The following is a 24,955-nucleotide window of genomic DNA, read 5'->3' as shown; positions in this document are numbered from 1 at the left end:
GCAGAAATTAAACATAAAGCCTTTATGAAGACTTATGCTTTTTCCCTCCTTTGTCAATTTTCATGTTTGCAGGCTTGCAGCATTTCAAAAGTACTCCTACGTTGCTACCAAGGCAACTGGGTAATGTAGTTGTCACAGTGCCTAAGATATTGTTTATTGCCCATTTTAAAGGCAAATAACTGACATCAGGTCTGTTTGTTTCAAAGTCATTGTATTGGTTGTAGATAAACAGTTACACATGAGGTAGCTGGTAGAATACCTTTAAAAAAAAATTATAATAAAAAAAAGGAACTAGAACTACATCACTTATTTTACATTGCTACATTGTAAGTGTGATTTGCCATTTGCCTGTCCAAGAAAAATCCAATACAATCCCAGAAAAAGTCAAATTTTGTGGATTGTGAAGTGTATGACTCTGGATAGAATGATTTGACTCACCTGGAATCTTTTCTTTGACCAGATTTTCTTCATGGTCTCAGATTAACTTAATCTATCTTTCAGACTAAACAACAGAGCCACCTGCCCGTGTTTCTGCAGAGAATACTACTGTCTATTTCTAATCTGAATCCTGGTTGTTATCGACTCCTGTGTACACTCCTAATAGTCTCAGTTATGTCGCTGTCAGAGCTTTTACCTCAGAAAGAATGTACCAAAATCCACAATTATGCAGAAAGCAATAGAAACAGTACAAACATCCAATCATGATCCTCATGTGACAAAAGATAATTCAGGGGAAAAATACATTTAAAAAATCTCTTCAAGTAAACAACAATATCCAAGCTGTTTTGGATCCCCTCCAGATGCTCTTAAATGACAAACAGAAATCCAAGTGATAAGATATTCCAAGGCACAGCAGGAGGTGGAGGTCAGCTCGGTCCTAGTCACAACAGAAGGGATGAAAAATCTGTCTTTTACAGACACCCACTTGCATTCTTTCAATCCCCTTTGGAGATAAAGAAATAAAGAAAAAGGGAGTGGAAGAGGACTAAAAAGATTAAAAAGAGAAACAAATAACAAGCGGCAGCTAATAAAAGAGGCAGATCTTAGTGCAGTCAAAGCAAAAACAACATTTTCAGTTGCCTGAGTGTGCTATCTCTCTTTCTCTCTCATCTCGTCCTTTGTCTGTGGTGCTGGTGTGAAGAGAGAGAGAGACTATTGGTCTCAGCGCAAAGCATTAATTATATATTCTGTCAGGCTGTGGTGACGTCACACTATTCCCATGTCGATGGTGCTGCTGCTGGAATGGGAAAGAAGGAAAGCTGAGACAGAGCATTAACTTTTTTTTTCTTTTGCTATAATGAGCTCATAGCATCCTTTCATTCATTGTACACAATGATAATTGTATATGCTTTATTGTCTATATGTTTACATATAATTCTGTGTATTTAATCTTTACCTGGTAGACATGTGTCAATGAAACCACAAAGACAATAGAATAATTTTTTTTTTTTTTTTTTTTTTTTTTACTTAGGCCTGCCTCAAACAGAACAATATATAGTTGAAACACTGACCTTATTATTTTAAATTTAGCTGGAATTAATTCCTATTTTTATTTAATTTTGTAAATGAATTCAGTAGCTTTAAGTTTAAATTCATTTGCAAATTTTATTAGATTTTTCAATAAATCTAACAAAAGAGACTGAGCCAGATGTGTTAACCCAAGTGTTGGGATATTTGGATAAACACAGCATATGCTGCCAGGGTAGCAGTAAAAAAATAAATTAAAAAAAAGAGACTAACAAAGATGTAGAAGATGGCACAATGATAAAGCAGATAAATTGATGGTAAGGATATATCTCACAATGAAGATGAAGAGTATCCACAGGGGAGTCATAAAGAGAACACTGCAGCTGGAGAGTACAAGACCAGACAACAGAGGTAAGTGTGAGGAGAGAATCCAGCGGCTCCTGTCCTGCTGGAGTTGATGGCAGTAATTTCAGAGGAACCAGGAGCCAGTTATGTAAACATAGCAATTATGTTAAGATTGTGTCTTAAGAATTTAGGCCAAATCTTAGACCAGATTAGACCAATCTACCTTTATGTAACTGAATTAAAAAAGTTATGACCAGTCTTGAAGAAAAAATTGATTACTTTTTTAGACTAGTCTAAGCAGTTTATGCAATTGGCCCCAGAAGACTTCCTGGATTTTGTCCTTGGACTGGCTGTTGGACTGGGGATGATAGCCTGAAGAAAGTCTAACAGTGATACCCAGTAACTTGAAGCACTCCAGACTTAGGATATGAATTGCAGACCATGGTCAGACACTAAGTTTTCTAGTAAGTCAACAGTCACCTTGACATTGTGGCCATCGCACTTAAGTTAGGGCCACCAATAACAAGTGAGGATAAGCAAAATTTGGGGGTTATCCCCGTATGTCCACTTGACATCCCAAAGATATTCCTTTCTAAGGTGAACTGTGAAGATCTGAAACATATGGTGAGAACCCTCGAGCCAGTGGAGTGACTCCTTGATTGCCAGCTTGATGGCAATTAGCTCCTAGTTGCCAATACTATAGTTCTGTTTGAAGAAAGGTATTATTTGGGGAAAAAGAGTGCATGGATGAGGCTTTGCCAGGTGCCTGTGCCACTGGGACAGAATGGCCCTCACTCTGGATGTTGAAGCATTATGTAGAAGCATTATCCACACTGAGCATGAGTTCTGGATTGAGTTCATGGAAAAGTTCTGAGGTGATGCCTGTTTTTTAGCTGCTGGAAGGCTTGAGCAGCTTCAGTAGACCAGGGCAAAGTTTTATCGGTGAGGGGAGTTGACATTCAGGATGAATAGTCTGTAAAAAGTTTGAGAATCTGAATAATGTGTTGGAGTTCTTTAAGGATGGTTGGAGCAGACCAGGATGTGATGCTCTTGCAGGTGATGGAGGACTAGGCAGATGATGAACCATGATTGGAGAATGAGTAGGGGTAAATCAGCATATTGTGTATGTAGATGATGAGGAAGCAATGAAGTTAGTACCAGAAGATTTAATCAATGAACCTCTTAAAGATGGAAGGTGAGTTGGAGAGCCTATACAGATTCACCAAGTATTCATAGTTCCCTAGAGTGAAGAACGCATATTAGTGGTTCCTGACATTAAGCTTGTTGTAGATGTGAGCACCATCTAAAGGGCCACTAGAACCATGGGTACACTGACAGTCATATTATTGAGGGCATGGCAATGAATGCAGGGTTTTAGTCCACCATATTTTTGAAGGGTGGATGTAGCCCTGCTTGAGCGTCTCTTCAATGTATTCCACCATGGCTCATTCAAGAAATCGATTGTGGGGTAGTACTGCACCCGGCAGCATGTCAGTGGCACAGTCCCAAGAAGAGTGATGTGGTAGCTGTGAGGCTTTCAGCCTTTAGGAAATTGGAATATGCCATTCTTTCCATTTTGAAAGAGGAAGATCAATATGCATATGCTCTTCAGAGGGTTTGAAAAATGGAGAAGAGGACAAAAGAGAATGGATGGGTTTCAACTGTATTTATCTGACCGTTATTACCTTGTGTCAAGCCATACCTAGTGCTTCAAGGCCCTCAAGGCCCTCAAGGCCCAACAAAACCTACCCAATGCTCAACTTATTGAATGCATAAATGAAATTAAATACAGGATGACTAGTTATTTCACATCAACACCAAGCTCTCTCCCTCCACCAACAGAGTGTTCCCTCTCCCCAGACTATTAATTATCCACACCTGTTCCATGTTAGCTGCAATCACGCACTGCATTTAAACTCAACCTGGACATTCAGTCAGCGTCTGGTATTATTATCTGTGGTCACGCCATGTTGTAATTACCATCATTTCAAGATGACAGCACGTGATTTTCTACACAGAGCTGACCACTTTGGAATTTTGTGTTCCTATGGCAACACTATCAATGCCAAAAAGTTCACATACATGTAGAGCTCATAATTATGCTGCCTTCACGCCATATTGTAATTACCATAATTTTGAGATGACAACATGTGACGTTCTACTCTGAGCTGTTCATTATGTGAATTATGCTTTTCTATGGAAACACTATCAACGCCTAAACAGCACCTGCTGTCAGTGTGGTGGTCAGGTGGTGCAGCGATCACGTGGTACAAGCCGTAGCTCTCTGAAAACTCCCAGTTCACAAGTTGTAATTACAAGTTCTACAAGGACGTGAACTCTTTTTACAAGCTGGTATATCGTGATTACGGGAATTCCAATATGGCGTGAACGCACCTTTACAGCTTGTAAATTGGTAATGTTCTGGATCACATGGCATAAACCAACCAATGAAAACATGACACATGCAACAAAGAACTAGGGAAGAACAAGACAGGAGCACTCAATGGGGAATAAAGACATGAAAACATAATACACAAGAGCCAAACAACAGACATGACAATAACCTAGAATACAGTCTGTCTCTTGATGGATGTATAAGATTCCCTCCTGCAGTTAGTCTCACCGCCACTAGGTAGCACAACCTTGCTGTGCACTCTTTAGTTAAAACTGTCCATTAAGCTAATTCATACCACCTGTTTTTGTCTTGAGCCTGCCTTGACTACCTGAGTTCAGGAAGGCTAAGTGTTGTCTGTTGCCATTTGGCCTATTTTTTGTAGACAGAAGTTAATATGAATCTACAGTAGTCCATAAGCCTTCCCGGTCCTTCCAGCCTCAAGATCTCCCTCAACTGAGGCCACCAGCAGGACTTCTACCCAAGTCTAAACTCCCTGCTCCAGAAAGGTATGATGGCAATCTGGAGAGGTGTCCAGGTTTCATTACCCAGTGTAACTTTGCTTTCCAGTTGCAGCTTAACAGTGAGCCTTGAGGGCAGCCCTACATTGCATCATATCACCTGAGTTGGTCTTTAGAGACCCAGCTCCTGTTTTAGAGTTGATTGATGTGGACACCAAAGTGGGCAACTGCATTCAAGATCACCAAGGCAAGCGCCATCATGATATTTGACTGCCTGAGCTGCACACCTCCACTATTTTGATTGAATGTCCTCCACTGATCAGGTGCTCTGAGGAGCTTATGCAACTGGGGAGGACCTGGGACAGACATATCTTCACTAGACCTCTGGAATGCATACCATCTGGTCAGGATCCTTGCTGGGTGCAGAATCTTTAATTCAAAAACCACATTTCTAGCATTTGTAAAAAGTAGTGGACTGTAGCTATTTGGTTGTTGCACTTTAAAGTTTGCGTAACTCAGTGGCCTAATGGTAGCAAAATACCATCTTAAAAATGTTGTAAACCATCCCATTCACACTGCAGAGAACAGCACATTTCAGTGCCCAGTTTTATGGCTGCCACAGTGGAGCAGTGTTTGCTACATTTTGATTGGATCTTGATGGACTAAAACAAACAAATTTTGTTTTGGCCTGTGACCACCATAAAAATTCACTAGGACCTCTGAATGCAGCAGCTGTGGCTTACATAAAGAAAAGCCACACAATTCCAATCAAATCCATTCATAACTACTGTATGTTTGGAAACCTTAAAATTGATATAAACTACAGCACACCCATTTCATACCAGAGAAATTAATATTCAGAGAAATAAGTATTCTCATGTGACAAGTATCTGTAGTACAATATTTCACAATGTCAGTTCAAACTTTTTCCATCATTGCCAAATGTATGGTTGTTGCATTTTTAATGCACTGGTTAAAGGAAAAAGTGAGTAATGCATTGTTTAAATACACTGTTCTTGACTGTTTGCTTTAAATTATTCAGATGAGTTACATGGGGGAAAGAAGGCTGGGCCACACTGTGTGTGCCAGCAGCCAATCACAACACTGGAATGGAGAGGCACCAAATTTCAATCTCCTCATCGAAAAAGGGATACCATTTCAGCAGCCTTCCCTTGTTCTGAGTCTCAGGTCTGTAAGGGGAGGAGACATTTACAAATAAAAAAGTTTCAAGTACAGGTGCTGGTCATATAATTAGAATATCATCAAAAAGTTGATTTATTTCACTAATTCCATTCAAAAAGTGAAACTTGTATATTATATTAATTCATTACACACAGACTTATATATTTCAAATGTTTATTTCTTTTAATTTTGATGATTAGAGCTTACAGCTCATGAAAGTCAAAAATCAGTATCTCAAAATATTAAAATATTACTTAAGACCAATACAAAGAAAGGATTTTTAGAAATCTTGGCCAACTGAAAAGTATGAAAATGAAAAGTATGAGCATGTACAGCACTCAATACTTAGTTGGGGCTCCTTTTGCCTGAATTACTGCAGCAATGCGGCGTGGCATGGAGTCGATCAGTCTGTGGCACTGCTCAGGTGTTATGAGAGCCCAGGTTGCTCTGATAGTGGCCTTCAGCTCATCTGCATTGTTGGGTCTGGTGTCTCTCATCTTCCTTCTGACAATACCCCACAGATTCTCTATGGGGTTCAGGTCAGGCGAGTTTGCTGGCCAATCAATCACAGTAACACTATGGTCATTGAACCAGCTTTTGGTACCTTTGGCAGTGTGGGCAGGTGCCAAGTCCTGCTGGAAAATGAAATCAGCATCTCCATAAAGCTTGTCAACAGAAGGAAGCATGAAGTGCTCTAAAATTTCCTGGTAGATGGCTGCGTTGACTGTGGACTTCAGAAAACACAGTGGACCAACACCAGCAGATGACATGGCAGCCCAAATCATCACTGACTGTGGAAACTTCACACTGGACTTCAAGCAACATGGATTCTGTGCCTCTCCACTCTTCCTTCAGACTCTGGGACCTTGATTTCCAAATGAAATGTAAAATTTACTTTCATCTGAAAAGAGGACTTTGGACCACTGAGCAACAGTCCAGTTCTTTTTCTCCACAGCCCAGGTAAGATGCTTCTGACGTTGTCTCTGGTTCAGAAGTGGCTTGGTAGCCCTTTTCCTGAAGACGTCTGAGCGTGGTGACTCTTGATGCACTGACTCCAGCTTCAGTTCTCTTCTTGTGAAGCTCTCCCAAGTGTTTGAATCGGCTTTGCTTGACTGTATTCTCAAGCTTGCGGTCATCCCTGTTGCTTGTGCACCTTTTCCTACCCAAATTCTTCCTTCCAGTCAACTTTGCATTTAATATGCTTTGATACAGCACTTTGTAAACAGCCACACCTTTCAGTAATGACCTTCTGTGACTTACCCTCTTTGTGGAGGGTGTCAATGTTCGTCTTCTGGATCATTGCCAAGTCAGCAGTCTTCCCCATTATTGTGGTTTCAAAGAACAAGAGATACCCAGAATTTATACTGTAGGGATGGTCATTTATTCAAACTCAAATGTAAATATTCTAATATTTTGAGATAGTGATTTTTGACTTTCATGAGCTGTAAGCTTTAATCATCAAAATTAAAAGAAATAAACATTTGAAATTATATCAGTCTGTGTGTAATGAATGAATATAATATACAAGTTTCACATTTTGAACGGAATTAGTGAAATAAATCAACTTTTTGATGATATTCTAATTATATGACCAGCACCTGTATATGGTCTGTCTGCAGTGGTTTTCAAACCTCTCCATGAAATACCCCCAACACTTCACATTTTGTATGTCTCCCTATATCTGACACACCCACTTCAGGTCTTGCAGTCTCCAATAATGAGCTGATCAGTTGAATCAGGTGTGACGGATGAGGGAGACATACAAACTGTGCAGGGTTGGGGGTACTTCAGGACAAGTTTGAGAAGCATTGGTCTACTCTAGAGCAATGGTTCTCAACCTTTTTTGCTCCAAGGCCCCCCACCTCTCCAAATCAATTACTGCAAGGTCCCTTAACCTTTTCTAATCACAAAAACCTTTGTATTATAGTGTTATCATTTTTCAGTTCCATGTAATTATATTTAATAAAACAAATTCAAGACAGATTTAAACATTCAGCTGGAGTAATTAATCAAAAACCATGGAAACAAATGAGGAACTCAAACAGGAGGTAGGAAAACAGGGAAAACAAAACCAAAGCAGACCATAAACGTGACATCAGCGTTCTTTTTTTTTTTTTTGCAAACATACTTTGCAAAAATGTCACTGCAGATATTCTTTACTACTTAAAAGTATGTAAAGCTCAATTATACCGTAACTTTAACAAATAAGCACAAGTCAACTTGCCATGCCAAACAACACCACAGGGAGATGCCAAAGGACTGCATATAAACTACTGGGTACGTTTCCCAAAAGTATCGTTAGCCAACTATGGTCGCAAGCTCCGTCGTTATCAGCATATACAGTGAGGAAAATAAGTATTTGAACACCCTGCTATTTTGCAAGTTCTCCCACTTAGAAATCATGGAGGGGTCTGAAATTGTCATCGTAGGTGCATGTCCACTGTGAGAGACATAATCTAAAAAAAAAAATCCAGAAATCACAATGTATGATTTTTTAACTATTTATTTGTATGATACAGCTGCAAATAAGTATTTGAACACCTGTCTATCAGCTAGAATTCTGACCCTCAAAGACCTGTTAGTCTGCCTTTAAAATGTCCACCTCCACTCCATTTATTATCCTAAATTAGATGCATCCGTTTGAGGTCGTTAGCTGCATAAAGACACCTGTCCACCCCATACAATCAGTAAGAATCCAACTACTAACATGGCTAAGACCAAAGAGCTGTCCAAAGACACTAGAGACAAAATTGTACACCTCCACAAGGCTGGAAAGGGCTACGGGAAATTGCCAAGCAGCTTGGTGAAAAAGGTCCACTGTTGGAGCAATCATTAGAAAATGGAAGAAGCTAAACATGACTGTCAATCTCCCTCGGACTGGGGCTCCATGCATGATCTCACCTCGTGGGGTCTCAATGATCCTAAGAAAGGTGAGAAATCAGCCCAGAACTACACGGGAGGAGCTGGTCAATGACCTGAAAAGAGCTGGGACCACCGCTTCCAAGGTTACTGTTGGTAATACACTAAGACGCCATGGTTTGAAATCATGCATGGCACGGAAGGTTCCCCTGCTTAAACCAGCACATGTCCAGGCCCGACTTAAGTTTGCCAATGACCATTTGGATGATCCAGAGGAGTCATGGGAGAAAGTCATGTGGTCAGATGAGACCAAAATAGAACTTTTGGTCATAATTCCACTAAACGTGTTTGGAGGAAGAAGAATGATGAGTACCATCCCAAGAACACCATCCCTACTGTGAAGCATGGGGTGGTAGCATCATGCTTTGGGGGTGTTTTTCTGCACATGGGACAGGGCGACTGCACTGTATTAAGGAGAGGATGACCGGGGCCATGTATTGCGAGATTTTGGGGAACAACCTCCTTCCCTCAGTTAGAGCATTGAAGATGGGTCGAGGCTGGGTCTTCCAACATGACAATGACCAAGCACACAGCCAGGATAACCAAGGAGTGGCTCTGTAAGAAGCATATCAAGGTTCTGGCGTGGCCTAGCCAGTCTCCAGACCTAAACCCAATAGAGAATCTTTGAGGGAGCTCAAACTCCGTGTTTCTCAGCGACAGGCCAGAAACCTGACTGATCTAGAGAAGATCTGTGTGGAGGAGTGGGCCAAAATCCTCCTGCAGTGTGTGCAAACCTGGTGAAAACTACAGGAAACGTTTGACCTCTGTAATTGCAAACAAAGGCTACTGTTCCAAATATTAACATTGATTTTCTCAGGTGTTCAAATACTTATTTGCAGCTGTATCATACAAATAAATGGTTAAAAAATCATACATTGTGATTTCTGGATTTTAGTTTTTAGATTATGTCTCTCACAGTGGACATGCACCTACGATGACAATTTCAGACCCCTCCATGATTTCTAAGTGGGAGAACTTGCAAAATAGCAGGGTGTTCAAATACTTATTTTCCTCACTGTAGTTCAACGATTCTGTGTTTCCCAAAACCATAGTTCAAATGAACATTCGCAATCAGCGTCACAAACTTACTTGGTTGGAACTGCAGCTCTCGACCTGTGGTTAGAAGCATAGTTTCTTGTTAATAAGATATATGGGCTTAAATATGTTCTTGGGCACAACACGCAAGCTAACATGCAATACTATCTGTATCTTCCATTCTATCTAAATATAAAATGCATTTTAATTATGTATTTTTGCGCGTCCTTTGTAATCACCATTTTTGAAAAGTGCGCATGTGCATGAATACCTAAGTAAACCCTGGAGTATGGCGTATGAGGGAACTTGCGATTAATCAAACATAAAATAAAGCACAATGACAGGGAACAAAAAATAGTAAATTAGTCAGTAGGTGCCATGTTCAATACAGCAGCATCTAAGAGATCTCTATTCAGTTAAATAGACCCTTTTTCTGTTAGTAAACAATAGGACGTTTTTCTGTGGGCGGGGCTTAGCTGGAGGCAGAAAGATTCCACTGACCGCTTCACTAACCCTAGCTATGAAGTTTGTTTACCTTGTTTTTTTAACAATGGCTGGAGAAAATCCGATTTTACCTGCATTTGTAAGGTCACTCAGTGTGCAGGACCATTATTGTTATTTAAATAAGTTAACTTTAACGGACAAAGTCAGATTGGCCGACCCAATGCTCATGGATGGACGATCTGACAGGATTCGCATTACCTCCGATTGAGTGACTCTAACGAGTAGTAAAGAGAAACTCACCTGTGTCTATCTAGTCATGAAGATGTAAATATATTTCAACTTCAGCGGGCTATTTTTACAGCTAACGTTACGTGAGAGTGAACTGGGACAGGCTTGTCACCTGATGAAGTAGCTGAGCTGCGCCACACCAGGGATTTGGCTCTCCGTGCCACTAAGCAGGCAGCCACTGCTATGGGCAGGTCTATGGCGGCCATGGTGGTAACGGAGAGACATCTGTGGGTGAATCTGGCAGATGTTGGGAAGAAAGAGAAGGGCTTTCTTCTTGATGCTCCAGTCTCGCCTTCCGAGCTTTTCGGTACCTCCGTCGAGACGGTGGTCGAGAAATTTAGGAGGCGGGCGCTCAGCGGCCTTCAAAACCTTCATTCCAAGAAGGTCCAGGTCTGAGCCCGAACAACGAGGGTGCTGGCCCATCTCCATCTGGGGATCAGAGATGGGCACAGAAGGCTAGTGTCGCGACTCGTGCCCCTCCCCCGCCTGCGGGTAGGGCTAGAGGGAGGCGCAGGTCAAAGAGAGGTAGGCAAGACCTGAGGGAGGGAGGTGATCCAGACGAAGCGTTCTCAACGCTCTCGTCCGGACCAGAGTAAGAATTGAACATCTACTCCCTTTCCTCGGGGGGCCTGTCATCTGCCCTTATCTTCCCCTCTCTAATTCCCCTGCAACCACCGTTTTATTCCACCTGACCGAGGTCGGGTGGGGACCAAGATAGAAACCTGCGCTTTAAAATCATTGCAGTCTCTATACTGGACTTATGATGTTTTGGTTAAGTTCTATGTTTCATAGAAACTACCTTACTGATGGTCTGGACCCGACTCTTCGGATTTCGCCTCCGGGACCGATCTCATGTGCAGGAACCATGGATGGGTGAGTACGATCCAGTTCTACGGTTTACTGGTATTTATGTGTTCCACTCTTGCAACACTGCAGTTCCAGGACCTGCGGGTCTTTTTACTTCAGTTTCTTTGGTTTGAGAAGGTGCATGGCTATCTGAGGATATCTATGTGCTAGCTTAGGGACTGCTCCCCTTCCGAGGGTTTTTAAGTAGCAATCTCCCTGAGCCCTTGCCTAGAGTGTGCGTCTCCCCTGCTAGGGTTTAAGTAAATAGCTAATAAGTTTTGTGGCAGCTTCTCTGGAGGGCTTACCAGTTTTTTAGGCCAGTGGTCGAGCTAGCTTTGCTCCCCTCACCTTAGAGGGTCACCTTTGAGCATGCCGCTCCCTTCTGAGCATCTGAGTTCCCTCTCTTTGTGAGAGTTGAGTTCTCCATTCCCCAGAGCTCTGTGATAGAACCCTCCCCCGTAGTTGTTCGAGCTAGCATGGCTCTCCTCACCTTAGAGGGTCACCTATGATCATGCTGCTCCCTTCCGAGCATCTGAATTACCTCTCATGCTGAGAGTTCAGTTCTCTGCTCTCCAAAGTTCTGTCATTCAGCCCTATGCTCTCCTTGTTGGTAGAGCTAGCATCGCTCCCCCTCACCACTGAAGGTCACCTATGAGCATGCCGCTCCCATCTGAGATCCCTCTCATGCTGAGTTGAGTTCTCCGCTCTCCAGAGCTCTGTCATCAGCAGCCTCAGGTTGTTAGGCCTCTCTATGCCTCCCTGTTGGGTTGCTCTCCTTGTTGGTCGAGCTAATATTGCTCCCCTCGTCATAGAGGGTCACCTATGAGCATGCCGCTCCCTTCTGAGCGTCTGAGTTCCCTCTCATGCTGAGAGTTGGGTTCTCCGCCTCCCCAAAGCTCAGGTCCCATATGCTCTCCTTGTGGGTCGAGCTGGCATTGCTCCCCTCACCATGAGGGTCACCTATGAGCATGGCGCCCCTTCTGAGCTGCCTGAGTTCCCTCTCATGCTGAGAGTTGCCTCCGCCTCCAGAGCAATGTTTGTTGGTCGAGCTAGCACTGCTCCCCTCGCCATAGAGGGTCACCTATGAGCATGCCGCTCCCTTCTGAGCGTCTGAGTTCCCTCTCATGCTGAGAGTTGGGTTCTCCGCTCTCCAGAACGGTGTTTCAAATCCATGTTATGGTAAGTGCGCACGCTAGTCTCTGTGCACTTTCTGAAAGCCACGTTGTGGTAAGCTCGCACACCAAGTGCTTTGCGATCTTTCTAAAATCCTGTATGGTATGGGTTACGCGCTGTGGCTTCATGCCTTTTCTTTGAGTCGGTGAGGTCCCGGTTTTCACCTTGGGCCCCACTCTACCTATGTATCCCCAGTGATACTGACTTGAACAGGGTGTTGCTACCAAGGATCTGTTGAGGCAGTTCCTTCAGCGAACTCATGCAGAGCAAGCAGTAGCCCCTGGGTGACAAGCCAAGACCTAGTTACTATCCTAGGCACTTGGTCGTATCCCCTTAAAGGAATCTCTGCTTCTGATTCCAAGCCTTTGAGCTCTACCCTGGGTCCAGGAGGCCTGGCCCTTAACAGGTAAGTATCTGGGGTATACAGCTCAGGTTTTGGCCGAAGGGGATAATGTCACTGACAGCCGTCGAACCGTCCCAGGGGCAACTCCCTTAGCCGGGTAGAGTTGGTACTTAGTGCTCGCCTTTTTGTGCTTGGCTTGCACTCCCCTCAGCATGGTGGCGTGGGTATTCCGTTCCCCATAGCGACCCCTAAACGACGCAGTTTGACGTTCCCTCGAAAGGGAACGTCTCAGGTTACATATGTAACCATGGTTCCCTGAGTAGGGAACGAGACACTGCGTCCTCTAGGCTCGGTGCCATGCTTCGGACGCAAGCTTCAGACGAAGAAGTGAATGACATATTTTCCCGGCGCCCCTTTATACTGTGGTCGTGCCGGTAGTGACGTCATAGGCTGTCGCCGGCCAACATGTGGTGTTTTTTGTATATATGCTTCAGAAACGGGTCACGCTGACGGCATCCCCATAGCGACCCCTAGAGGACGCAGTGACTCGTTCCCTACTCAGGGAACCATGGTTACATATGTAACCTGAGACGTTATTCCTCCAACACATGCATGTGACGTCATTAACAACGGTCCTATGTTGCTGAACCAATGTGGTTCAAACGACGGAGATGCGACCGTGTTCGGGAAACAGTCGTGACTTGCTAGTTCGTTTCCAAAACAATGTATCCTACTATGGTGGTTAATCAGCGAGTTACGTCGTTGTTCGGGAAACACACCCCAGATCCATTCAGAATCCCTTAACACACCAAAATACAAATGAAAAATGAAAACATTCTGAATGTGTGGAAACCCAGTGATCTAAAGGCAGGTTGACATAATCAGTGAACAGTTACTCTGTCAGAACAAGTGATCGTGTCTGTGTTTGGAGTGTCTGATGCCCATAATGTACATAAACACCACTGATCCTCACAAACTTCTCCAAAACACACTTCTTCAGCAAAAGTCCATTATAAAACACTCACTGTACATTCATTTTGACAACTACATGAAAAAACTGAACTATGCTTCGAGAAACAGTTTGTTTGTGCATTAATTATAATGGATACACATTCAGGTGCTTTGCAATTGGAAAGAATCATGGAGGACCCCAGGTTTCTTGGGGAAATTTTATTAAAGCCAAAATCTTGAAGACAACTAATTTTGAGTAAAATGTCCAATTCATCAACAACCATATAAATATTCACAGTGCTATTTACATAGTCAGCTTGACAATTCTTTATTTTCTTTTAAATACATGCTACTTTGCTGATGCTTGAAACAAGATGCTTGAAATAGTTATTGCAGTTCTATATGCAGTTCAAAATGAGGTGATAAAGCATACCTGTCACAGCAGCAACTGCTTTCCCCCTATTTAAAGTTTATGGCCTGCACAACTCAGAAATGTAGGGTATCAAAATGATCTATTTCCTAGAACGCAGAAATGGCCTGCACAACTCAGAAATATTTGGTATCAAAATTATCTATTTCCTAGAAAGGGGAAAATAGCGCTAGCTAGTCAGACTTCATAGTTTTTAAATTTTATTTTGATCAAATTTTGGTTTTATCAACTGGCTAGTCAGTTGTTTGTATTAAACTTTAAGCATTACTGCTTGCTATGGCTAGGTGATATGACAATATAGCTACAGTGAGGAAAATAAGTATTTGAACACCCCGCTATTTTGCAAATTCTCCCACTTAGAAATCATGGAGGGGTCTGAAATTGTCATCGTAGGTGCATGTCCACTGTGAGAGACATAATCTAAAAAAAAATCCAGAAATCACAATGTATGATTTTTAACTATTTATTTGTATGATACAGCTGCAAATAAGTATTTGAACACCTGAGAAAATCAATGTTAATATTTGGTACAGTAGCCTTTGTTTGCAATTACAGAGGTCAAACGTTTCCTGTAGTTTTTCACCAGGTTTGCACACACTGCAGGAGGGATTTTGGCCCACCTCCACACAGATCTTCTCTAGATCAGTCAGGTTTCTGGCCTGTCGCTGAGAAACACGGAGTTTGAGCTCCTCCAAAGATTCTCTATTGGGTTTAGGTCTGAGACTGGCTAGGCCACGCCAGAACCTTGATATGCTTCTTACAGAGCCACTCCTTGGTTATCCTGGCTGTGTGCTTCGGGTCATTGTCATGTTGGAAGACCCAGCCTCGACCCATCTTCAATGCTCTAACTGAGGGAAGGAGGTTGTTCCCCAAAATCTCGCAATACATGGCCCCGGTCATCCTCTCCTTAATACAGTGCAGTCGCCCTGTCCCATGTGCAGAAAAACACCCCAAAGATGATGCTACCACCCCATGCTTCACAGTAGGGATGGTGTTCTTGGATGGTACTCATCATTCTTCTTCCTCCAAACACGTTTAGTGGAATTATGACCAAAAGTTCTATTTTGGTCTCATCTGACCACATGACTTTCTCCCATGACTCCTCTGGATCATCCAAATGGTCATTGGCAAACTTAAGTCAGGCCTGGTTTAAGCAGGGGAACCTTCCGTGCCATGCATGATTTCAAACCATGACGCCTTAGTGTATTACCAACAGTAACCTTGGAAACGGTGGTCCCAGCTCTTTTCAGGTCATTGACCAGCTCCTCCCGTGTAGTTCTGGGCTGATTTCTCACCTTTCTTAGGATCATTGAGACCCCACGAGGTGAGATCTTGCATGGAGCCCCAGTCCGAGGGAGATTGACAGTCATGTTTAGCTTCTTCCATTTTCTAATGATTGCTCCAACAGTGGACCTTTTTCACCAAGCTGCTTGGCAATTTCCCGTAGCCCTTTCCAGCCTTGTGGAGGTGTACAATTTTGTCTCTAGTGTCTTTGGACAGCTCTTGGTCTTGGCCATGTTAGTAGTTGGATTCTTACTGATTGTATGGGGTGGACAGGTGTCTTTATGCAGCTAACAACCTCAAACAGGTGCATCTAATTTAGGATAATAAATGGAGTGGAGGTGGACATTTTAAAGGCAGACTAACAGGTCTTTGAGGGTCAGAATTCTAGCTGATAGACAGGTGTTCAAATACTTATTTGCAGCTGTATCATACAAATAAATAGTTAAAAATCATACATTGTGATTTCTGGATTTTTTTTAGATTATGTCTCTCACAGTGGACATGCACCTACGATGACAATTTCAGACCCCTCCATGATTTCTAAGTGGGAGAACTTGCAAAATAGCAGGGTGTTCAAATACTTATTTTCCTCACTGTATATGTTGGTAATCATATAAAGTGTGAACAACTGAGCATTTTCTATATCGTTTATATATTGTAATATGCAAATATATCAATGCAGGTTTTAGTTGGTAGGACTTGTTGGCCCGTTAGAGAGATTAAAAAATGGTTAAATGAGTAACAAAGTGAGAGATGTGTTAATAAAAGTGCAGTATGCTGTGAAAGAGAACTAATGAATTCTCGCATTCTGATTGGCAGTTTTCTGTGTGCACCCCCCGATACAAACTATATAACAATAATAATAAAGATAGAGGGTTTACTATAGGGCAGATTTATAGGGCACCTATAAACACTAAGTGGCCTAGACTATGTACTTACATTTAAATTAATCATTTGATACAATGAACTTATTGTGTACATACGTGTTTTTACATTGTACTTATATTAAAAAAAAAAAAAAAATACATGCATGCAATTACATCGGTAAATAATTTCTGTAATTACATTTATAATTACACGGTTGACCCATCCCTTAGGCTGATGATACAGATGATTTAAGGGTGGGTTAAGGTGTAAAGCTGATGATACATGGGGCAAATTTTTGAGCAATGTTGTTGGGCAACTTTGGGCAATGTTGCAATCAACAGGCAACCAGGTGAGACACAGGGCCTATGACTGATCTAAAGTATCCAGATTGAAATTTGTTACCCATTCTCAATGGGATCAGAGATAGTTCAAAAAACAGTTTTAAATCTAAACAAATAGCAGAGTCCACACCACAACTATAATAATAATGGCACAAAAACATGATATTGTTTATTGATATTCAATTTTATCCTACTGATGAATGATAAAAACATTGACAGCCAATCAAAATCAATCCTGTGTTATAGAGCTCGAGCATTTACAGTGACATAACTGCAGCACATGCTTAGGATACACGAATAAAGTTATCTTCATATCATTCTTTGGGGCGAACAAGCCTTAATAGTGGTACTTCGCTGGATGGCCAGTTTTCACATGTATTTTATGTATTTTCAAAATACAAAATACTGTATTTATATTTAAATACATTTTTGCAAGCAGTATTTTGTATTTGTATTTGAATACATTTTTCCACGACTCAAACTCAAACTCAAAATGTACTTTGGTGTTATATGTGAGGGCCCTCTACAGAAATGTTAACGTCTAATATTAAATCTAAAAGGGGATTAGACTTTTTTATCACAACTGTATCTATCACAAACTGTCAAGTCCTGCTTTGTTGGGCTGTGACAAACTAAAAAAAGGATGAGATCTTTGATAAATCTCATTCTAACTTCCTGTTTAATCTAGATATGTCTGCTCATTGAAGAAAACTGATCTTGTCACATCAATTCATGTAAACTTTAATATTAGTTACTGTTCCATGGATTTATCCACTGACTTATAGAATCCTGGAACTGACAGAGGCAGATGCAAGGATGAAGTTATCAAATTAAATGTCACAAGCAGGATTTGGGATCAAGTAGGGAGGCAGATGGAGACTTGCACATCGGTCTTGTGTGCCCCACTGACCCCTCAACCCACACCACCAAAAAAAGTGTAAAAAAATGCCAAAACCATGCTTTTTTCCATAAATGTTGTGTGATATAACCAGTTTGCGAGCTTGATCAACCTACTTTGGTTTTACAAACCTAATCAGAGCAAACTCCTGATATATAGCACATCTGAATTGGTACTGCCACAGATAAAGAATTGAATTCAGAATCTTGTACAAACCTAACTCACCTTGTTCTTTCTCCTTCCTAGGACCAACAGTTCCCCTCCTCACATTACTCGGAGCATTCTTCTGATCAGACAACTTTTGACTTGTCATGGCTTCCAGTATGATGCTCTCATTATCCCCAGACCGCAAAAATTAAGCTTATTTTTTTCCCATAAAGTGGGTAAATTTTGCCCTTTTGTCTGGGTATGTTTCTCTTACTAAACTCAGAACTCACTGATGTTGTTGGGAGAGTCCAGTGGTCTATTTTGAGTGGTATAATAAACCCTGAGAGGACCTCTCTCACACACTTGCCTTTCACTAATACCATTAGATTACCACGAAGGCATATTCAGTTTTTGGCACAGCTCTATAGCATAGCTCTTCGCTCTATCTGTAAAATTCACAACAAAATTATGGAGAAAAAAAAAATCTCATATTCATATGTTTATCCCATTTATCCTGCTTAAGGTGTGCTTCTCCAGCTACTTTAAATACATTCTTTGATCCCCTTTATTAGTTGTCATATAAAGTCAATATTTATTTTATTAGTTATGCCAGGAAATTATCCACTGTGATTTTCATTTAGCAACATTTCATTCACTAAATGGGAAATACATTTCTGAGTGGATCAATGATGCTTTGTAATTCCTTAACTCTTGTTCAGATTTGTTATCATTGTGGGTCTAAATAAAAATACAGGCATCAGTCCAACACAGCCACATCTATAATTGAGAATGATGTGTGGCAGAGTAACAGTAAATCTGTAACTGGAGCTCTGGCACATTCCAGGCTGTAAATACCCAGAGATAGACGGAGAGAGAGAGAGAGAGAGACTGCGGTGAGAAGAGAACAGGACGAGATACACAGTGCCAAAAGAGAAAGAGTGAGAGGTGCTGAGTGTTCTGACAGCCGATGACCCTGCGTATTCATAGCCATTGACTGTGTTGTAGTTGGTGTGGCTCTTGTGTATTTTAGATTCAGAACAGCAATAACTTGCAGAAGTGGGACTTAAATTGTTTTGGAAGCATTGAAGTTTACACACTGTGCCCCTGTTATTCAAAAAGAATGAAATAAGCCTTTCTGATGTAACAGTTTACAATAAAGTCCCATACATTAGCATTAGTTTTATAGATAACAAACTAACAATAAGCAGTATATATTTTTTCAACATATTTATTATTTTTTAAATGTTATCATGTGTATAATAATATAATTATTCATTTTTTGTTCATGTGGTTCACAGTGCATTTACTAATATTAACAAATACACAGGGCTTAAAGTTCTCCGGCACCGTGCCGGATCTCCGGCATGCAGCGTTTGGCTGCGAAAAAAAAAAAAAAAATCCTACATTTAAAAAAAGACTTGTTGATATCACTGTCGAGTCCATGAGTTCGCCTATCAGTGGTATGAGAGGAGCACAGCTTTCACTCTCAACCAAACTAACATTACTAGCCAATCAGAATGTTTTGCTCTTATAAACACGAGACGTGCCGCGTGTAATAGTAGGCAGAGTCGCAGTCCTGATGAATGGAGAAGCGCGACAAAAAGCTGCTGGCGCGATGGTCAAAGTCCATCTAGCGCATATTTACATGGGAAAACTAATTAAAAAGCAACGGAGCTTTGTAAACAGCTCAGAGTAATCATGTCTTCTCCATAAGAACGATATGATTGCCAGAACAAATTTACCGAGCTTTTTGAAAAGGTCCTGTTCACATATGATCTAATGGTAATTTACCAGTAAAGACTGTATGTGTGAAAGGAGCTAAACTCTTCCTCTGTATGCTGTGAGAATTGCTTAAAGTTCATCTGGGAAAACAATGTGCATTATCTCACTAGATTTGTAAAGTAAATCATTTATAAACCTTTGCCAACACAGGAGAATAAGTCAACCTATGTCTAAATGCCATATTGTACATCGCGATTTCAAAATAAAAGTTTCTGCATGTGGCCAAATATTAAAATATATTGGATTAAAACATCGTTTAATCACGCTGTAAAGTGAACGTCACCTGCCGTTGGCGCCCTCTGCAGGTATTTGTTATAATGCATAATTTACTTAAATTGGTTATGTTCATATGTTTATATGGTATAGGCATATTACATTATGTATTTTAACTGTGTTGTTAAATAAAACCATGTAATTACTTGGTTTTGATATTTTATTTGAGCCAATTATTATTGCCTCATCGTTAGTTTATATATAAATAATCATACTACAGCCTGGTATTTACTTAGGTCTTTTTGTGTTAATAAAAATATCAGATTACTCAATTGTCAAAATGATCAGTAGATTACTTAATTACCAAAATGATCATTAGTTACAGCCATAGATTAGTTAAAATATTTCAAAATAAAACTGTATTTTTACTTTTTGTAATTAAAAGACAAATATTTTGTCATTTTAAATTTCTTAACAATAGCATTAAAATTGTCTCATTCTAGTGAACCAATTATCTGTATTTTGTGTCATCTCGTGATCTAAGTATATTGTCACAGCCCTAGTGTTGATAAGCGGTGATATACCTTTTCCAAGTGTATGATATAGCTTTCATTCTTCAGGTCAACCATATATTCATGAAAAAATTCAGTTTGAATAAGGAAAGCAGTAACTTTGCCATAGTATCCTTTCAAATGTTTAAGTTGCAACAGTCATTGCATGCTTTGCATGTGCTGCACCCTCCCCCTTCCCCCGGGAAAAAGTTCAGGCTCAGGATTTTTTTTTTTTGCTTTATCATTTCAACATTTACTAATTATAGTTTTAAAATCAGAAGTTGTATTCAGGGGTTAATTTATTAAGAATGATAATTCATATTGACCAATGCACATCGTTTAAACAATGGAAACATATTGTCATAGCTTATTGTTATAGTGTTAGGAATAGGATAATCATATTTACACTCTTAAGACAAAAATGTTTAAAATTGTACCTTTAGGGATTCAACAGCTTGTCACTGGGGCAGTACCCTTAAAGGGATATTTCACGCAAAAATGAAAAATCTGTCATTAATTACTCACCCTCATGCCGTTCCAAACCTGTAAGACCTTCGTTCATCTTCGGATAGACAGCAATGGTCTTATGGGTTTTAGAACAACATGAGAGTGAGTAATTAATGATAGCATTTTCATTTTTTGGAGGGGAGAAAAGGGACATCTTTGTACCTTATTTAAAGGTTCATATCAGTACCTTAATGGTACATGTTGCTATTATAAGGTACTAATATGCTCAATTTAGATAAGGTAGATAAGGTACAATGATTTCCCTTTAAGCTGTTGTACTCTTAAAGGTACTGTTTTTTTCTGACAGTGTAGGTTCACTGACAGTGTAGGGAACTACTGAAAGAAATAAAGCCATTATATGCTGTACATCATACCAAGAGAGTCATGATAGGGTAACCCCTCCCCATTCACATTAAGGGAAATTTATTTTTCATTAACATTCAGACCACATAGTCAAGCTGGCTTTAAGCAGACTTTGGAAATCTTTATTTTCTTCTGCAAGGTTTTGTATTTACTCTCAGGCACATACTATACAGTGCATCTTACCTTCTCCAAGGTCCAGCACAGCAAGGACAGCACTGGTCCTAGCTTCACCCAGGTGATTAACAGCCACACAGGTGTAGAGACCTCCATCAGCTTGCTTACAATCGCGTATCCACAATCCGTCATAATCCTCATGATCATTTATCAAAGGGTCCTCATTATGGTACCAATGCAGTGTGGGTCTCGGGCTGCCTCCCACAGACACCCTCAGACGGACATCACATCCTGTAGCAACAGCAGCCCACTTCAGCTTTCGGAGGAACACAGGTGGAGCTTCGACAGGGGACTGCTCCGTCAACGTTTCTTGGGTCGGGGAAATCATGGAACTTGAGTTTCTCTTCACCAACTCAGCTTTTTTCATTGCGATTATTATACTGAGCAATACTGTTAAACTTAATCTTTTTCACTGAGACAAATCCTTTGGTGGCCACTGACTTGTTGAGATATTATGTTCCCCAATTTGTTATAGGCTGTCATGATGAAACTTGTCTGTAATCTGCAAAAATAATTAAAAAATAATTCAAAGCAATGGTATTTTGAAATTTAGCAATTATTAAATATATTTAATTGCAGACTGTTTGATTAGAAACTTATATAAACAAAAATTATAATGTGCACATAACATTAAAATACATCTAGATTTAATTAAAATGTAATATAATAAAAACTTTGCGGTATATATTGAAATTTCATGTACACTACAATACGGAACTGTAAATTGGAAGGCAAATTAAGCCCTGCGTCATACCTCCCTGTACGAAAATCCAACAGTAAAAAAAACAAACAAACAAACAAAAAAAAACAATAAGAAAGAGAAATGTTTTACCCCAACACAATGCCTCTGAATGTTTTCATTAACTGCAGCTTAATCTTTAAGCCTTCTCAGGATCATGTAGTATTAGTCCAGTACCAGGGTCTGTTTATACAAGAGAGAGTAATAGAGTGTTCCTTCCCTCTTTTGGATTGTGACCCTCTCTCCCAGCAATCTACCAGCACGTCACACGGCCCCTTGCTGACTAGATGGTAGGGTAGCTCAAGTCATTTAAAGATCTAACACGTTCCATTCTCTCTTCTACCCCCCTTTATCTTTCCTTCCATGCCCTTTATACTACACTGACTCCCTGTAGAGGTGACAGGCGACTACCACCAGCTTTCAAGTGACAGCTGGAGCAAGGGTAGGTGGAATTTTTTAGGACGCTCCAAAGCCTCATGTAACGCTTTTACTATGAGATCTGAGTGTTTAATACAGTTCTAAAATTTGTGAGCAAGTCAAACATAGATGCTACTCCATAAATTTATTTATTTTGAGAAAGAGTCTTTTATGTCCTTAAAAAAATTTACATTAGCCTACATTTGCAGCCCAGTGGAACAATCAGTGTCACACATTTCAGACTCCTTGAATCCATCATTAATAAAACATCTACTGTAAGATAGCCTAATTCGGTATTTATGATGTATTTATTTCTTATTAAATTTAACTTGATCAGAATACATGATTAATTTTCAGTGGCAATCATTTGAGAAAAATACTTTTGCATGTATGATGGTGTAGTTACAGCTTCTACCAGAAGGGACTAACTGTTGACACTAACCAGCCAAACCCTGACCCCTTGGTCTTAAAGAAATAGTACAGACAAGTATAAATACAACTTCTACACTCTGTGTTACAAATGTGACACTCCTCCCCACTGCTCTGAAACATACCAGATACTTTGTAACCAACCAACACCATTGTTTTTGTGTGTGTGAAGACATTGAATGAATGTTGACTGATTCATTGGTTAAAGATAGCAAGGGCTAGCACATGATATGATTACAAAACAGTGTAGTATATTAGTGCAATGGAACATAGGCCTTGTTGTGTTGAAAGAAAAAAAAAGAAATTGTAAATGTGCTTATACTCCAGAAAATTATACTCAGCTTATACTCAGTATGAGTTTTTCTTCTATTGAGTTTCACATAAAGTTCAAATCATACAAATAAAGGCTACTATATGACATTGCATACATTATGCAGACTGCAAAACTGATCTCTTCCTGAAAAATAATGTATAATAATGCTAAGCCATTTGCCAACTGCACTCCTTGTAGGCCTGCTGGAACAGTGCGGAAATCTTCTACATGTATCCTGTTATTCTTATGATGCATATTCTTCTATTTTGACTATTAAAAAGTAGAAGAAATCTATATGTACCGCACCCATTAGTACAATCATCTAAATCTAAACTTGGTGTCAAAGTTTTTGCCAAAGACAAAAAAAAAATGTTTAAATGGTGACTCGGCTATATTAGCTCAGAGAAACCATTATATATTTGTTATATTTGATATCAAACACAAGATCTGATCTTCACCATTCATGCTTAAGAAAAATGGGTCTAAACAGTACCAGAAAAGGGTTCTTCGGCTTGTAACAATAGCAGAACCCTTTTTAGTGCTAAATAGAACCTTTTTTATATAGGGTTTTATAGAATCATGCTTTGAAAATGCTATATAGGACCTTAATGGTGTTATAAATAACCTTTTAATGATAGTTTTTCATTAATATTAGTATATTAATATAATTAATATTAGTATTATTTGTAATTTCTGGATTTCTTTTTCTCATTTTGTCTCTCATAGTTGAGGTATACCTATGATGAAAATTACAGGCCTCTCTCATCTTTTTAAGTGGGAGAACTTGCACAATTGGTGGCTGACTAAATACTTTTTTGCCCCACTGTATATTATTTATTCATTTATTTCTTTACCCCTATATCTGCCTAGTCTTATAATATCTTGAAGTGTCTATTAGGGTTTTACATAAAATCAGTTGTTTTTTTTTTTTTTTTTTTAATGATGTGAAATTGTAGCAAAAATGACAGTGTTCTAACAACAGTTATTAGCAGAATACATTAATGAATGACAATGGACATTTAACATAAATGCTTAAAGAAGTAAAACAAAATATAACAGTATTATATGGTGGCAAGTGGTTGAACTGACACTGGCAAAGCACAAGACATTTGCACAACCAAGGTCAAACATTTGATAATGTATTATCTTGTTTGTTCTTTTCAAGCTCACATTTCATACTGTGGGAAAGCAGGTGTCATAGTATCCAAACTGTCAGAAAAATTTACAGTGGAAAAAAGAATAAGATTTGGCCAATATAAAGAGCTTTAATAAGAGGCAACAATAAAATTATCAAGAATATATCATCATTACAGCCAATACAGAGTCACTAAACAGCCACAAAATGATATAGTTAAAATCTAAAAACCTTGTTTTATTGATTGGCAGGTAAGCAGCCGTCATTCTGCTTTCCAGGATGCAGAAGGAAAATTTAACATTTACACTACCAATGCGATGGGGAAAAATGTGTCTCTGGCTGCCTCCGTATGTGATTTACATAAGTGATTAGATCACAAAATGTTTTGGGTGACATGTACAATTTATTAGCACTGAATACTTGTGAATTTCTTTAAGGGATGGTTCACTCAAACCAGAAAACTCTGTAATTATTGCTCATGCACATGTTGTTCTATGGCACACAAAATAATGCTGATAA

At 39.9% G+C, this 24,955-nt stretch overlaps 1 protein-coding gene and 1 long non-coding RNA gene across 3 annotated transcripts in view; one reads left to right on the top strand and one right to left on the bottom strand.

The window, feature by feature from the left end:
• spega (striated muscle enriched protein kinase a) overlaps positions 1 to 22,367 on the bottom strand; it is a 55,299-nt gene extending 32,932 nt beyond the window's left edge. Inside the window, 2 exon segments of the mRNA XM_058778341.1 lie at positions 21,413 to 21,905; positions 22,236 to 22,367. Coding sequence (XP_058634324.1) covers positions 21,413 to 21,770 — 358 coding nt within the window. The 5' untranslated portion in view covers positions 21,771 to 21,905; positions 22,236 to 22,367.
• LOC131542058 (uncharacterized) lies at positions 1,390 to 20,200 on the top strand. Of its 2 annotated transcripts, none has more exons than XR_009271649.1 (4): positions 1,390 to 4,713; positions 4,775 to 5,068; positions 5,708 to 5,853; positions 17,913 to 20,200. It is a non-coding gene; the product is annotated as an uncharacterized LOC131542058 (long non-coding RNA). The 2 variants fall into 2 exon arrangements; XR_009271648.1 differs by having other exon boundaries at positions 4,775 to 5,085.
• Positions 22,368 to 24,955: the final 2,588 nt, after the last annotated feature.

The sequence above is a fragment of the Onychostoma macrolepis genome, chromosome 06, assembly GCF_012432095.1.
Source record: "Onychostoma macrolepis isolate SWU-2019 chromosome 06, ASM1243209v1, whole genome shotgun sequence".
NCBI classification, from domain to species: domain Eukaryota; kingdom Metazoa; phylum Chordata; class Actinopteri; order Cypriniformes; family Cyprinidae; genus Onychostoma; species Onychostoma macrolepis.
Note: the sequence above shows the minus strand (reverse complement) of the source record. Positions and strands in the feature narration are given on the sequence as shown.